This window comes from Buteo buteo, chromosome 4 (genome assembly GCF_964188355.1).
Source record: "Buteo buteo chromosome 4, bButBut1.hap1.1, whole genome shotgun sequence".
Lineage (NCBI taxonomy): Eukaryota > Metazoa > Chordata > Aves > Accipitriformes > Accipitridae > Buteo > Buteo buteo.
In genome coordinates, this window is record NC_134174.1 from 52,328,784 (window position 1) to 52,346,041 (window position 17,258).

General features: G+C 41.0%; 1 protein-coding gene across 1 annotated transcript; it reads right to left on the reverse strand.

Moving 5' to 3' along the window:
- Positions 1–5,184: 5,184 nt before the first annotated feature.
- CCNJ (cyclin J) lies at positions 5,185–15,804 on the reverse strand. The gene is made up of 6 exons (XM_075026120.1): positions 15,674–15,804; positions 15,250–15,349; positions 13,022–13,232; positions 10,318–10,617; positions 10,067–10,226; positions 5,185–8,339 (listed from the first exon to the last, which is right to left on the reverse strand). The coding sequence occupies exons 2-6, from the start codon at positions 15,316–15,318 to the stop codon at positions 7,928–7,930; spliced, it is 1,152 nt and encodes a 383-aa protein (XP_074882221.1). The 5' UTR covers positions 15,319–15,349; positions 15,674–15,804; the 3' UTR covers positions 5,185–7,927.
- Positions 15,805–17,258: the final 1,454 nt, after the last annotated feature.

Consider the following 17,258-nt stretch of genomic DNA (forward strand, 5'->3'; position numbering starts at 1 on the left):
TTCTGTATATTTGGGAAAAAAGCATGGGTGCTTTTGGGAATGTCTGTTTTAGAAGCAAATCTTCAATGCAATAAATGTTTGCACATTTTTACTTCTGTGCCTAAGAAAAGCATACAGGATATGAAGTGCTTAGCAGAATCAAATATATATCTATTATACCATAAAATTTTATTGAAAAGTAACTGCTTTACTGTATCAAGTCTAGGAAGGTCCTCTGCTTTCTACATTTAGTCACATCCGCTAAGTGGAAGGTGCAAGAAATCCTGTCATAGACACTTATTGACTAACTTGCATTAAGAGATATTTCTTCCTTAGCTCCATTAGTATTTGGCTTAAATCCTGAATGATTTCATTAGCTACGTAAATGCTTAATCTCTTGAAAATCCTGCTAAGCTCTTGCCCTCATTGAAAGCTGTGATAATTTGTTGTAGTTAATTTTGTATTTAAATACATTGCCTTTCAGTTCCACTAAATGTTCCTTGTGTTTGTTTTTTTTTTTTAAATAATGGAGAGATGAATAAGAACACCAATTTTAGCCCATCTGTCCTATTATTTTGCACCCCTCTGCTGTTTGCTCCTACTAGATTCTTCTTTAAGCAATAGCAATTTTTTCAGTTTGCCAGTGCAGTCACTGCAATGGTATGTGAGGTAAAATTAAATACTAATGGAAGTTGATGCCTTTAATCCTGTTTTTTCAACATACAGTAGTATTTATGAGACAGCTGTAATTTGTGCTGTAATTATTCTTTTGACATATGAAAGACTTTGATCTATTCAGAGTTGTCCTGCACCTTTTTCAAAGGAAAGAGAACAATTTGTAAAAGGTTGCAGGAGAAAGTGCTGCTTTAAATCTATGTTTTATAGTCTTACTGCAAATATGTAAGAAAGCTAAATAGCCTTTTTACTTTCTTTTCTGCTGGAAGAGTACATCATTGCTGATACCTGTTTTGTGTTGATAGAGGAGAAAAAAATGGCATTTGTACTAACTCTGGAAAAAATCTTTTGGAATCTCTTAATGGGGCTGTATGATATATTACAAGCAGTTTGATACATTTTTATCTCCCCCCCCCCCCCCCCCCCCAAATGTTAACTGCTTTGTCAACAGGGAGAATGTAAGAATGTGGAGTTAAATCAGCAGGGAGATGGAATGGTTTCCTGTGAAATATAAAACAGTGCATATACTAACATAAATATAAACAGGGAATGGCTTATGGAAACAAACAAAAAAGGCAGCATTCTCCAACAGAAAGTGGTGATGGAAGTGCTTCCAAGCTACTTTTGTGTTCTCACAGTCTAGTTGATTGAGGAAGCAGAAAAAATTCTTAATGTATCTTAGCTTTTGTGGTCTCTCCTAGGTGTAGTGCTGCATGCTTGCTAACTTTTTATCAACTCGTTCTCCTAAGTCTTAGGAGACTTTACAAGAAATTTTCAAAACAGACTTAGAACCATCTCTGTGTTGAGGGAGGATCCCTTTAGAGCACATAATCTGAACCTGGGTATAGAAGGCTGATAGGAACTTTTCTACTAGTAAAGAACCTGTTCCCCAGTAGGATCTTATCCTATTTTCACATCTGTCATTCAACAGTCTTTTGGATGCATGGTACACACCCACTCCATCTGTCAATGAAGATAGCCTTCTAGGTATTCATAATCTCTACTAGAAGAGTATGGAATATCCAAATCCTTGGAGATTGTCTTTATTGCGCCACAGTGGACAAGCAGTAAGATAAGATACAAACACTGAGATACGATGCAAGGCCAGAAGCATAGAACTGCTCTCCAAAATACAGGCACTTTCCCTGGAAACTCAGTCTTGGTGGCATTTCAGAAGAATTTCTCCATCTCTGGAGCTCTGCAGTGATGCCATCTGGAGTGCCATTTACCATCCTGCAAAATCAATGCATCTAAACGTACTGCAATGCTTGGCAAAACATTACTGTTGTCAGTGTTTTAAAAACAAAAAACAACTAGAAAACTCTTTTCTACGTAACATAGCTGATAGGTGGTTGGAATGCAAATGTGCATATAGTTGACCTCTGTAGAAAAGCGTAAAGCAGAGCACCATTTTGCAAAATCTTTCACAACGTTGTGATGAAATAGGCAGATTGTGAATCTGCCCTTCTCTTCTGCTGTGAAGTCCCATTAATAAATCTGTAGGTCAAACTGAAAGGAGGGTAAGTCTTAAAAGTACCCAGTCTGATGGGCTCTAGTATTGGAACATCTGTAGCATAACTGTGCCAATGTGCCAATACACATACAATAGTCTTCAGTAACTTCTACTTAATTGTTTTAATTTTCTGAAAATTTCTAAGTAACGCTTTACATCTCTATCTTTGTTTTCTTAAATATGATAAAGATACCTGGATACCTGAAGATGCATAGAAAAAGGTGTTTAAGGAGAAAAGAATTCTTGCCAAGTAAGAGCTTGGTTACCAGGTAAACGATTGAGTCCATAAAACGTAATTTTAAAACTTCATTTAAACTACAAGCATTGCACATATAGTAAAGCTTCTTTTATATAGTAGAAGGTTTTAACTGCAGAGTGGTTATTGATAAAGACACAATTTTTCTTTCTCTTAAATAATCCTTCCAAGTTGCAGTTACAGCTGTAATACTCCCCCCTCCGCCCCCAGTTATCTCATACCTTATCCAGATGCCATGCATGCATTTGCAGTTAGTAATTGAAGCTGTATATCAAACTGGCACTCATTTTTCAGAAATCCCCAGCAAATAATTTTTTCTTGATGTGTATTTTCATTCATATCCAAATAATATTTTCTTTTTGTGGGTCTCCTTAGTTTCTCTGATCAATCATGAGTAAGTATCCTTTAGTTAAATTATGTTTAAAAACAAAGTTACTGTTGCTTATCTCTCATGGAATAAGATAATAGACTAGAATATTTCAGTTGGAAGGGTCCTACAACAATCATGTAGATAAGGAATGAAAAGTAGGAAGTGAAGTTTTTTGGTTGCAAAGTGTAGCAAGACCATAACACATCTTTTTAGTACCACAAGAAATAAGCCAGTGTGTTATGTTATAGGAAGATTCTAACTATATGTTATCTGTGGAATAAACTATAAATTGGCATTCTAATGGCTGTAAATCTCCTGGTATTAACAACTGATTAGTGTGAAAAAATTCCTACAGAATATATAGCCTTAGAGTGGTCGTTTAAATGAGTCATACAATATGGAAAAAGCGTACTTTGAGAGCTTTAATAGGTTGTTCTATGGAAGTGGTCTTTTATCTGGCTCTTTCAGGAGAGTAAATTCAAATGTTCAGAGAAAAGCAAGTTGTATTTCTAAACAGTTTAAGCATGCATATACCAGCTAATAGGTATGATAATTTAACTGACTTGTGCTGATGAATATGAACATTATATACTAAATCTCAGGTTTGCAGTTGTAACACCTGTAAGTCTTCCTTAAGTCTCCCTTCTTTTCTTGGTAGGACTGGCAGCAGAAGCCCACAGCCTTGGATGCACTGAGAATTTTTAAAACTTGGAGCTACTTTCTATATAGTTACTCTTTAATTATTCAGTTATAAGGTGGGGGTTTTTTTGAGTCTTTAGTAGCAAATGCTTTTCTTTGTCAGAATGCATGTCTTGTTTATTAAATGTTATGTAATAAATTTCTATAACTAATTACAGGGAAAGAGCAAATTGTATAATGCAAACTTCACAAATGTACATGCTTGTGCCATAATATCTAAAATATCATTGTTATGGGGACTAAAAGTAACTGTATATTTTGTTAGTGCTACTTGGTGTTTTAAAAAATTGCTGTTGACAACCTTGTAATAAAGTAAGACTAACTGGGCACTTCTGTTCAGTCAGATACTCAAGAATATATAAGCCAAAAAGTAATGTAGCATCCTCCTTTAATAATTTATTAGCTCTACATACTGAACGTTCACAGGAATAAAAGTCTCTTAACAGCAGTATTAGAGTTGCAAAAAATCTGGTGATGGGCCAGTCATTGAAATGTTAACTTGAAATTTCATCTTTTAAGCTAAATTTGCAATGCTGGAAGAATATAAATATCCTCACATTTAATGTAGATAGTGAACCTGGGTCATGGGAAGCAGAGATAAAGCTTTTCTTGTTATGTACAAACACAAAAAGCTTCAGTCTTGCAATTTAAAATCTGAAGTTGAGACTTCTACTGAAATACTGAAAAGTAGCTGGCAGTCCTTGTAGTTGTTAAGAGACTCATAAAGATCATCAGTAGTTCCTATTTTGTAATTACAGTAAAAAAAATATGAGATTTCAGGGAGACAGTCTAGACAGATTTGACTTTTCCTGCCCTAAGGGTGAGGACAAAACTTTCCAGATCAAAGTATCCATGTAATATGCATGCCACCATCATCCTGGAGCACTGCCCTTGTTCCTTAGAGGGACAGAGTAGAGCTTGCTCTCTCGTCTCTAGGCCCTCTAGAAGGGTTTATTCCTAAATGGATGGGTGCAAGCTAACAGAGACCTCAAAATTTCATTTTCTAACTTCCGAGGAATTAAATTCTATGCAACCTACTTAATTTTTGAAGCTTTAGCCATAATCACCTAGCCTTGTTACAAATGTAAAATGTGCACATTATTAGGAAGAACTAGAATTTCTTTAGTAAGGAGCAGTCATCAGAAATTGTAAGCATCCAAAAATATTTCTGCTAGGATGCATCACATGATTTTTTGCTGCCTTTGGCATTATTGAGCCTTCACAGCTATTGTAAATAACCTCTTGACAAAAGGCTATTACCACATCTTCTCCTAAATGAGTTCTAGTATTAGAAGTATGAGATGACCAGTATTGCTTTTTTTTTTTAAATGAGAACAAAATGGATTCAACCGCTGCTCTTGAACTACTACAGTTCTTTTGTTCTTGATTTCTTTGTTACAGCTGTGTACTAGACACATTGTTGAAGTGTACAATGTTCAGTATTTGCTGTGGGTGCAATTAGTTTTAAAGCCCCTTCCTGCATGATTTCCTTCCCCCCCCCTTTTTTTTTCTTTAATTGTGAAGTTAGAGTGTTCCTGAAGCTTATTATAGTGTCACAGAAAGGGTGGGGAGAAAGAAGTCCTTATATCTTCAGCCCATACACAGGGATGATGTAAGACAGATTAGGGTCCATTTACATATTTAACCCCCCCCCCCCGAAGCATAATACACACTGGAGCCTTCTTACTCAAAACTAGTTTTATTTTTAAAAATAAGTTGAATGCATAGCACTCACAAAGATTCCATTGGTTTGGACATTTTGCATTTAGGAGCACCATTCTCATTTATGCCATAAAAAACACATTTTGGTTCTAATAGTAAGAACAGTGTATTTTTAATGTACACTGGTAAAGCCCTTTTAAATAATATATTGAAACTGTTCAGTGTACATTTTCTCTGTAGTCATTATGCAACTGTAGTGTCAGAAAAAACTCAGACTAAGTAATAAATTAAAAACAAACAGCATGTAGTGGATCTTTTTACAGTTGATCTAATGTCTTAAAATTGTGAAATAAAAAATACCCTATTAAATGTAAATTTGCAGTATTAACTAACTGAATAAGCCCCCCGCCCATTATAATTCCAGTGTTAAGTATTAGTTAAATTTTTATATATCAAATGCCTATGGGATAAATTTACTAATACCCCCAAAAAGAAGAGCCTATACTGCTGTGTCACAAATAAAGATGACAAGTTAGCTGATTTAAAGATTTTACAGAAAAAAATGCTACAGGCATCTGCTGTTATTTCAAGTCATGGTCTATTACAAGACTGTACATTCATAGCATCAGAGGTAGTTAGAGCACTGAGGACTTGGATATAGCATTGCAACAAAATGAAACCAGCAGAAAGAAGTCCACTTCCCTCTTAAATGAGTAGCAATGCTGAATAAAAAGCATGGCATCTTATGAGGTGGAAAGTGTCTACTTAACACTGCTCTCAGACATGGGGAAATATTCATTAAGAGATAAAGAGAAGAAAGGAAAAAAAAACCAAAAGCAAACCAATTTGCACTTAAGAGTTGACCACACTATGCCCGATTCTCTAGCATAAAGCAGAGAGGGTCGTCTCTTTCATTCACGCTCCTACCCCTCTTGACTTGCACATGTATGCTACAAAAGCCAACAAAAAAAATTGGGATTTATGAAAAAAAAAAAGCCAAACCAAAACAAGAGAAACAGGATTTCTTCTCCTCAACAATAAATAGGTTTTTGTAGCACGTTATCATTGAGCCCCCCAAAAAATGAACACAGCTGTCCTCCCTCCATTCTGAATATTATGGTAAGGTCCCCTCTCCTATGATAAAGACTTCACCTTAATATTGATACTGTATCTTAATTGCCCCTGCTTTCAAAACAGTCTCTGTGAGATTCACAATACTTCAGTGTCATTAGATGGTATACAATTTTAAGTGCTGCCGCTAAGACAGGAGAAGAAGGTGGCAAAAGAACAAATAAACAAAAAAAGCCTTAAGCTCACATACTATAAAGATATTTTAAAGTAGTAAGAATCCTGTCATCCATACCTCTTCCTCCCATATTCTACCACAGGAGAAAGTCAGGTATCTTGTATTAAAAAAAAAACAACAAACAACCTCCATTAATATCTCTACCACCATTTTCATCCAAGAGTTGGATGAGTGTAGCTTTCTACCCTCAGATTATCCACTCCACAGGAGATAGTGTAATTCCATAAAGTTATGTAATTAGCACCTTAATTGTGATAAAGCAGTTCACTCTGCAATATATTTTTGATCCACCCATTTAGAAGAGTAAATCTCTGCATTTTCTTCTGGAATACCCAAACAGTAGAAGAAAAAGTTGCCCCACTATTACCTGAGAATTTCCCTCCACTATAAGCCTGACAGAACTGGATTTCTATAAGCATTTAACGTACTTTTTGTATGAGTGATACTGTCAGTACAATTGGAGGATGCTTTCTGTTGTTTAATACATGTGTGTTTGTGTGTGTACACAGAGGAATCGCAGCCACTGTAGTAGTTCTGGTACAGTACAAGTTCTGAAAGCTGAAACTTTCTCTTTTCTTCAATTACTGCATACCACAGTGCTGGGCAGTAGTTCACATCTACATTCTGTGAACACCAACATATCCCTTTGGTACTCTGCATATGGATGCCCTGAAGAAAAGCCACTCCACTTGCTATAGTCTCTTCCTTCTCTACCTTCCTCCCTCAAGTTATACCCAATTAAGTGTACAAACCAGCAGCACAGAGTAATGAGTAGAAATTTCCCTGAGTTAGTATGAAAGAGTTACTTTAAACATAAAAAAGATAGGAAGGAGAAAAGAAGTAAAAACATGGTGTCTATCCTGTGAGGTACAAAACATAAAAACTAGCCAAAATACCAGTTAACTCAAATGCCTTAGCCTAAAGCAAATATCCAACACAAGTGCTGAAAAAGGGGCAAGAGTATGGAGTTAGCCAGATGAGATTTGTTTCTTCCTGTGGTCCCCATGTATCTGGAGAAGTCTGGCATTCAATGGATTCTTAAGTTTCAGTAAATTTTAAAAAAGTGTTAATACTGTATGGTGGCATGACATAAATGTCTTCAAAATAATACTGCATATCTCCTTCATTAAAAGGTAAGTCTGTAGTTAGTCCACAGCTATTTTTCTTTCAACTAGTATTTCAGAGATGTGCGTTAGAAGCACAAGGTATTCTGAGTACCAGATTAAGAACCTATTACCCCCAGGTATACACATTCTTTTTAAAGGGTGTTCTGCGTGCTTATTTTTTGCAGTCTGTATTTGAGCTACGCTACTGGTTGCCAATCCAGTTGCTTTTTTCTGGAAAGACACTTTCTTTATTCAATTTGTTGCCCTCAAACTTATTTGAGGTTTAACAAAAAAACAAAACAAATCCCCTCAACACAACTTCCCACCCCAAACAAGCAAGCACAAAACGATTTTGTACTTATCACCTCTCAAAGCAGGGAGTAATACAGGAATATCGTCCATTCACTTGGTAACTCCGGTTGTAGGAGACACTTACACATGGCTTCACTTCTAGCGGAACAGCTAGTGACATTGCAGCACCAGTCTGTACATGGCCTCGAGCCTGAACACTAGACTGTAAGGCAGCAGGGCAAGTCTGAGGTGGGTAAGATGCTGTATGATTAGATGATAATATCTGTTGACAGTTTTGCTGCTGTGATGTCTGATGGTGATACTGTAATGAAGATTGATGGGCCTGGAGATACTGTGGTATGTGCTGTTGAGCATTAGCCTGCTGGGGAGTTGGAGCTGGGGTCTGAAATACAGTATGTTGGGCAGACTGAGTATGTTGTCCTTTTTGCTTGTTTGCTTCCTTCACATCATTATCATGCGCACTAAAAACAAATTGAGAAGATAGAGTACATGAAAATAGATGTTGAAATAATTTAAACTCTTTTGGGTTAACTTTTAAGAGCACTCTAAAAAATGGTGCAATTATCTGAAAGCTTCCAAAGCTTTTTTTTTTTAAAAAAAAAAAAAAAAAAAAGAGAGAGAAAGTTTTAGCCTACCTTTTAAAATCATCTAAGGTTTTAAAATTTGTTTCTTTAGGATACAGTTTCTTTTCAACATTTCACTTCATTGCATAGCAATACCAAATGCAGATAAAAGCCAAGTACAATACAAATAATACAGCAGTATCTAAAATTACCAGTGCAATAAAGTCTGCTAGTATACTGCAATAAAGTGCCAGATTACCAGAACCTGAAATTTAAACTTACTTGCTGCTGCTACCTCATTTAAATTGGGTAACAGAGTATAGGGTTTTTAAAGACATGATATCAGAGGGTTTTTAAAGATCTACATTACAGTACTTGAAGATCATATGTATATTGATATTGGATCCTGTTCTGGGGAGTGGAAATGCATTTTTTTTTCTTCATCTCACCTTTTTTCTATCCCACCTACTACTTAAATTAGACAGTTTAGCTCACCTGAATTCCCTTTGATTTACACCTGTCTGAAATGTATTTAGACATACTCTTTTTCTTGCTCGTATGCTGAGGTTATGCAGGTGCCACCTACACACTTCAGTCAGGGCTAAAAATCATCCAAGTTTTTTGGTACTGCCTATACAGGGCAGATCTCTTTAAGACAGTTGGGGTTCAAGCCCTCACCAGTTTTCTTCAAAGATTGCTAACTTTTTATGGGGCACTGCAAAGATGACTGAAAGGCTTTGTGTCATGTGTCCCACCCCCATCAGTTTTCCAAAGCAATAGTGAAAACACTTTTGCAACAGCACTTGCATGCTTTAGATACTACTCCTTTCATTACACACATTAGTGAAGCCAAGAGACGCCATCAGGGGTAATAATGTCACACTTATAAGGAAGATGTCAAGATGTCACTCTTCCAGATACAGCTGTTCCTGTGCTTCTGCACAGCACAACTGCGGTTAGATCTGGGCAAGAGCAAACTTCTGTAGGAGGAAAGCAGTTATGGTGGGCATAGGTTTTGATCTTAAGGTTCATAATAAAAGAACTGCTTGTGTAACATCCCATCCCAGTAGAGGTTCACGTGGCATTTGTTGGCATTTTTATCTCGTGTCAGCTGTATCCACTGTAGTGCAAAAATGGATACAGCAAAAATAGATACAATCTCCTGGTCACTTCCTTCCCCCCAAAGTTGGCCACTCAAACAGTCTGCATGCTTGATCCATAATCTGTTTGGAGCATCCCTTGAACTTCCAAGGCATACAGTCTTCAGAGTAAGTAGGAGCTCCTATGCCTTCGATACTCTTCACTATCGCTTGCTCTCTAAGCTGACTACAGAGATTGGGAATAAGCTATTTAACAGATTCTCAAAGCATGCCAGGAGATGTTCAGTGGAAACGCAAGGCTGAGGTTTGTTTGTTGAAGGAACAGGAAAGAGGTTACATCTGATAAGGCTTTCTTTTTTTTGGAATGAACAAAACAGTTACTACCTAACATTACCTAATACCTAGGTATTTTTAGAATAGAAAAATGGAAATTAGCAGTGAAAGTAAATTTCTTTTCGAACAGCAATTAAGCATACCAACAGATGCAGAAATGGGCTTTAAAAAAAGCTGCTGCTGCTAACTTACATTAGTAGTCGCTCAATACACGGTGCTAGGAAATCCCAGGAGTATGCAGTAAGATGATGCAGTCGGGTAGGCCATGTTGGTGAGAGACGCAAGATAATCCTTGAAGAAGCTACACATGCAGTAGCAACTAAAGAAGGGGCGTAATTTAAAAATGCATGATCTAGAAAGAAGAAATAAGAAAAAGATTCATTTCAGTTGGACATTGTCTGTCAAGACAACAAAGGATTCATTACCTGAAATATGTGACTCACCTTGCAGTGATACTTCCAGAAAGTAATCAGCATATTTTGCCATATATAACTTAGTCTTCTCTAAGCAAACCATTGGCCAGCCGTCATGAAGATCAGTCTCATGGACAGCAATAGAAAGATAATAGTCGATGAAATGAGCAGCAGTTGGGAGGCACAAATTCCACTGAAATGTTTCTAGCAACAACAACTCCATATGAAGCAAATTCTGTTTTGTTAGTACCAAATTCATGTTAGTCATACAACCCAAGCTGTTCAACTGTTCAAGTTTGGGAACACTGTCTTCCTTTTCTTCAAATTTACCTTCAGGTGAACAGAAAGAGGAGGGAAAAAAAGGTTCAGCACGAGTGAACTATAAAACAGATTGTATCTAATGTCTGTGTTGGTCATATTTCAATTCTACTATGTCAAACAAGCTCGAGACTTTCCTGCAGATGCAAAGCTCAAATGGAAGATATCATCAAAGACAAAAAGGGGTATGTACTATAAAGGGCTAAATTTCAGCAGATAATGTCAAACACTGTATAGGATATTGTGCAGTGCCATGTTTCCTTTTGGTTTTCCTGCCCTGGCACAGAGAAGCTGGTTACCAAGAGCAGAAGCTGTATTAGGACATCACTGGCCCTGTACATGCAAGTTTTCGTCACCAGATTATTGTATAATGTGTCCCCATCATCACTGAAATACCACTGTGATGTGACTTGGCATATACAACAGCATTTGGCTTTAATCACCCTCTCGCCCCCACACACCCTTTTTGTTTCTAAAACTCTGTAGACTATAGCTAGAGCTCTAGCCAACATGGCTGCTTTTAATGCCTGTTATGGTAGGTACGGTTTTAGATTTGATAGCTGGTAAGCTGCTGCAGCAGTTCGAACAAGTGGATTTCAGCATTGTGCATCTGAAAACACACGCTGCCATATATACTGCTTCAACTTTTAACACTGCTAGTAGCTTCAGCTTTCCTTGGACTTTAACTTGTCAGGCCTGTATGTTTTTAGCCTGAAGAAAAATTGTGTATGTAGAAAACCCATTAATAAGAGAAACAAGTGTCACATTTCCATACAGTTTGCCATATGGTTGTGCTATTTTAATTTCATTGCAAATTCTTTCCACCTTACACTCTCTATTCAGTGCTACACAATATGTTGTAAATGCACACTTTTAGAGAGTTTTGCAGTACTGAACGTTGGCTTTTTTTCAACAGTGGAGGTACTCATGCAGGACTTAATCCAACACCAGTCCCAGTCTGTTAGTTTTTGTTTCCCATACTCTAGTCATTACAGAAATAAAAGCTTCAGGAGTCACATAATTTCTCTTACTACTTCTATAACCTTATCAGATATATCACAGTGTGACTTGTTCAACTTATTGCACCACTGATTAAACTGCTTGTTTAAGCCACACAGGGCAAAAGTTTAAAATAGCATTTTGGTTTGTGCTTTCTGAACCAATTCATACACTGCTTCTCACAAGAGCAAGTACACCAGGCTTTTGGAACTCTACTTGCAGCTTGTCATGAAAGATGGCAGAGGTGATTTTAAAAAAAAAAAAAAAATTAAAAAATTATAATTCTCTTCAGAACATGAATTTAATTTGAAAATCTGGCATTAGTTCAAAGCCAATCCATTTTCCTAAATGGATTACACTGGTTTCTGAGGCAAGGTTTTCATACTCAGCACCTCATCCTTTGCCAAGAGAAGATTGCTGGCTGGTGGCATCCAGTCAAAATTTACCCCCAGAAGAATCTGAAATAACCCTTTTCTTGTTTAACTGTTCTGCTGAATAGCTGTATTGGTGGAGACAGGGGATTCAATGAAAGGAAGCAGTATACCAAAAATAGCCAAAACCTCAGCGCTCTGGTTTTCTTGAGAAGAGGACCTAGAGCTACAATGTGATATACCTTATTTGAGAAAATGAAAATAGATTCAGAGAAACAGATCCGCAGAAACTGACCTGTTTCTCTAAATCTTTTGGTTTAAGAACAAGTGCCAGCAGGTATCCCAGCAAACTACATCCATATTTCTTTGGGGACATCTAAGAGGGGTCCACAAATATCGAAAGGTGGATACACACCACAAGAATCTAGCCAAGGTCAACATAAGCAGCACTGCTCATAATGAGCGTTTGTAATTACTTCTGTCTTCAGACTACTGTGCCTTCGCCAATGTGTTTTACCAGTATTACACTTCATATGTGATGATACAGGATTTATGTTAGCCTCAGTTTGCTTGAAGTACATTGCAATTTATGAAATCTGAAGTATTCCAGAACCACACAGCACCATCAGCAGGGTGCAGTGCAGTCTACATATGGTTTATTTCATTTCTTCCTTTATCACAGGTATGCAAATTTCTCAGTTCCAGCACTGGATGTACCCATTTTGAGATGTCCTCAGAAAGACAGTCTTTCTTTTCCTACAATACAGCTCTGAAAGTTCACTTTAGAATAATTCGTTTCCCAGCATAAATATTAGTTTTTAATTGCAGTTTGTTTTTTCTCCCCTCAGTTTCATCAGGTGCCAACAGAAGTCAAAACAAGAGTCTAAAGAAAGGCTCTACCAACTGGGCCAAACTGATACACACTAATCTGCCTGTCTTTTATAACCTCTTTGTTTCCCCTATCTGCTATATCCCATCAAGACACGCCTTGTATTTGGCAGTAGAACCTATATTGCTCTAGTTAAAGTTTGGTGCTACATACTTACTTGCTAAAAGTAAACAGGAAAGAGCAACCACATGCAGCTGCTGTATAGATATGTCATAACGATCCATAAAGAGGTCCAACAGATACACAGCTAGATGTCGTGCAGCAGGACAGAGTCTGAACCGATTGCTCACAATGGCAATCAGATCTGCAAAGTATCTTCTCAGATGTAACTGGGGAGATTGGCCTTTGTAGGAGGGCAGCTTCAGCTCCTAGATGGACAGCAGCATGTAATTTTATTAAAACCATCATTTAGTTTGAATTGGTATCAGATTAATATAGCTGATACTCTCAAATTTATCTTGGAATTTTCAAAGGATTTCTCCCCTCTTCCTTCTGTTCCCATCATTTCAGCATCCCTTTTCACTGAACAAAATCTATTTGTTGTATTACAGAAAAACTAAGAAATAATTTGGTTCTGCACAACGTTAGTATAATAATTTAAAATTTAACATCTTTCAATTGGGCAATCGGCTAGAGTGACTTTAGCTAGCTTTTACCATTTCTGTTGTATTACCTCTACTGCAAAGTCTGTACCTCCCAGCAGGGAAACAGCAAGAGTGTGTGAGTACTCCCTCAGCTGCTTCAATGCAAAGTCCAATAGTTTAACTCAACCCCCTCCTGCTACAGCTCAATCTGAGCAATCAGACTTTGTACTGAAGTGTTTGCATGTTCCAATGGTGTCAGATCTCTGGCAGGTGCCTTCAGAAGGGCGCTAACAGCTAGCTGAAGGTAGCAACCTTAGGAAGGGGAATGGGGTGTGCATTGTGTCAACATTGCTGCATGCATATGTTTAAACCCTGACTTAATCTGATCTGATTGATGTTGCACTGACACTGATTACAGTGCGCTCTCAGGCATTTAGTTACGCATACATAAACCTCACGCGGTCTCAAGATTTGGCGGGGGGACGGGATGGGGATGGACCCCACAAAACAAAAGCCCTACCAACACCGCAGATGAGAAAAATCTGTGGCATGATCTGTTTTGAATACAAAATTTGGACTAGTAGAAAGAACGTTCCCCAGGCTCCTGCCTAGTAGCTAGTACCTCCTCTTGTACACAGCAGAACAGCAGTGCGGTCTTCTGTTATCATGAATAAATTTATGAGTTAGATTGTGCAGCCTTTTACTGTGTGTAAGTAGGATTTTGAGTAAGACTAAATTTCCAGAGGGACAGTATGATAACATCAAGATGGAATGGAGTTACCCAAAATTTTCAAAGTTTTAAGGTCAATTGAAAGTTCTGAAACATGCTATTGAAGTGGAAAAAAAAATGCAAACAAACCAAGAACCTCCCCCCCTACCCATACCTCCTAAGCTTTAGAATTCATCTTTCACAACACTAACTTAGTAATGGTAACTTTGGTAGTAAATAAATTATCCTCTCCTTCTCTTGTGTTCCCCCCTGCCCGTGCCAAAAAAAAAAAAGTTACTTTAGTGATCGCACCTTCAAGAAAAGTAATCCACTCATCAAGTACTAGTTACTTTAGTGATCGCACCTTCAAGAAAGGTAATCCACTCATCAAGTACTATCAGGCAGCAAAAGTACATTTTTAGTAGGTTCAGTCACTGTAAACCGATTTATTCCGATTACTTTATTATGAAAGCGGCCCCAAAGAGCAACTCTGAGTTAGTCAAAGCAACTTCAAAGCAGCATTGCCTAGACCCTCTACTATTCTTACTGCACCTAGCGTTTGGTTGGGTGGTTTGGGGCTGGTTTTCTTTGCAACAGCAGCATCACAATGCTTTCTGCAGAGTTTAAACCTGGACCCGCTTGTGCCCCCCCCCCCCGAAGAACCAAGCGCACCGTGACCCCTTTGCCTTTTTAAAGCGCGGAGAGAGAGCACTCTGCTCAGTCAGACAACTGTCACGACCGAGGACAAGCAGCCCGGGCAGTGACTGAGGGGAAGACACCCAGCTCCCCGAGGTTTAGAAAACCGCACTCCGCCAACACCCCGCCGGGCCGAGCCTGCCCAGCGGCGGCCGCCTCACAGGCGCTTCCCAGCCCGCCTCAAGCCGCCGCGCCGGCTCCCCCTCCGGAGGGCCGGCTCCGACCGCGGGAGCCCTCACAAAGGCGCCGGGGCCGCCAGCCCTCCGCTCCCCCCCGCGGCGCGGGGCCGGCAGCGGCCTCCCCACCCCCCCTCCCTCCTTCCCTCCTTATCCCCCCCCCCGGGGCTCCCCGCCGCCCCCCGCAGACCGACCCGCCGCCGCCGCCGCGCCGGGCTACCTTGTAGCGAAGCGCTTGGTGGATGTCGGCAGCCAGCTGTCCTGTCCACCACTGCGCCTCCAGCTCCATCGGCGGGGCGGCGCGGCGCGGCAGCCGGGGCCTGGGCAGAGGGGAGGAAGCGGCGCTGGCTGAGCGCGGGCGGGGCGGGACGGGACGGGCAGCGCCACCCTCGCCCCTTCCTCGCTCGCCCCCGGTTAAACGCGATCAGCTGCCGCCCGCGCCGCGGGGCCCCCCCCGGCCCAGCTGGCCGCCATGCGGGGCACAAGTGAGGCTCGTTAAGCCGCCCCCTCCCGCCGCGGGGGGCGGCCGGGCGAGCGGGGCGCGGAGGAGCCCGGCGGCCGCGGCCCCGGGGGGAGGGCGATCGCGCCCCGACGAGGGCCGGCGGCGCTCCCCCCTCCCCCCCCCCGGCGAAGCCGCCACTCACCCTACGCAGCGGCGCGGCTGGCGGCCGCGGCGGGGCCTGGCCCGGGGCACCTGAGCGCGGCGCGGCGTCCCGAGGGCTCCCCCGCCATCACGCGGCGCCGCCCGCCTCGCCCATTGTTAAAGGGCCGAGCGGGCCGGCGTGTGTACAAAGCCAGGCAGCGCCCGCACGCGGCCTCCCGCCCGCCAATCGCCGGCCGCCTTACAGCACGGCCCGCCCGCCGGGCGCCAATCAGGGCGCGGCGCTCACGGGTCACGCCGCTGAGCTTTGGGCTTTGGGCCCGCGGAGCTGCCGTAGCCGCCCCGATAAAGGCCCGGGGCGGAGGAGGGGGCGGTGGCCGCGGCCGCCTGGCGCGGAGGTGCCGCTGGAAGCGGGGTCCCGGCCTCAGCCTCAGCCTTTCGCGGGGACCCCGGGCGCGTTGTAGCCCTTACCGGGGGCTGTGGGGGCCTTGGGGCCTTCCCGCCTTCCCGCCGGGTGTCTCGGGAGAGCCGAGTTAGCGGGGCTCTCCCCGGCCAGGTCATGGTGGCGCTTAGCCCCCTGAGCGTCTGATTGCACCTTTTTCCTTTCTTTTTCCTCTTCTCTTTTTTTCCGCCGGCTCTTTCCCTTTTTGGCTCAGCCGTGAAGTTTTTAACAGGTGGAGTGGTTGTGTGAGGAGCTGTGTCATTTGGCTCTCTTCCGCTTCAGGCACGTTTTCCCTTCGGCTCTGAAGGACATACACCTTTTGGGCTGCAAAAGCTACGAGGCTCAAGTATTTGATTTGTCTTGTGGGCGAGCTCTTGTTCACTGCTAGTTAAATTCCAGGGAGAAGGTTTGTAATAGCATGCATCCTCCTTTCAAACAGCCTGTGCCGTTCGCCTGAGCGCAGGGGCCTCTGCATCCCGACAGAGGATTACTAAAAGGAGCTCCCACTTGTGCTTCAGGTTCAGCAGTAGGTGCTGTGCACCTGTTTTGTATTCAGAAGGCCTTTTTCTAGATGCTTTTCTACTTGTTGGTAATACCCTGCTACAGAGATCTTACGAAATAATACTTTGTGCTTTATAGTGGTTTACATCTTTGAATCCCCAAACAACTAACTAATGAGAATGTAAAACCTAGTACAACAAGCAATGCAAAGCGATGAAGAAGACATGCTTTGGATGCAATTTATGTCGAGGGAGTATATTTAATTTTTCATTCCTACCCATGCTCAGACATGATATTTTTTTTTAATTAAAATGGAAACCAACTTCTTGACATAACCAGTTTAATGACTCTGTAGCCATGGCTGTAAAAGCCTATGCCTCTAAACATGCATGTCTAACTGTAATGTGTAGTCCTATGGACTGCAGGGGTCCGTTTCATCTGAGGAGGTGTGCTCATAGGTGGAAGCCCTTGTTTTTGAGGACACGTTTCTTGGGCAGATCTCATTTATGACAGATTTCTTTATATAATGCTACGTAGTTTTTCTGAAGAAAAAAAACAACTGGAAAAATGTGCACGCATATGTAATTGAGAAAATACTTTATTTAGATTGAGATCTAGGGTCTATTGACAAAGCAGCATTTTGTTGTTCTGATGACAGCCTTTTGTCGCATTTCTACACATTGTT

Bases quoted from the DNA above. Each gene is read 5' to 3' on its own strand.
- CCNJ (XM_075026120.1), bottom strand. From the start codon at position 15,318: ATGGAGCTGGAGGCGCAGTGGTGGACAGGACAGCTGGCTGCCGACATC. The intron at 10,618-13,021 runs GTAAGTATGTAG...GTTCACCTGAAG, and splicing joins TTCCTGTTTACTTTTAGCAA to GTAAATTTGAAGAAAAGGAA. The intron at 8,340-10,066 runs GTAAGTTAGCAG...ATTTGTTTTTAG, and splicing joins TGTATTGAGCGACTACTAAT to TGCGCATGATAATGATGTGA.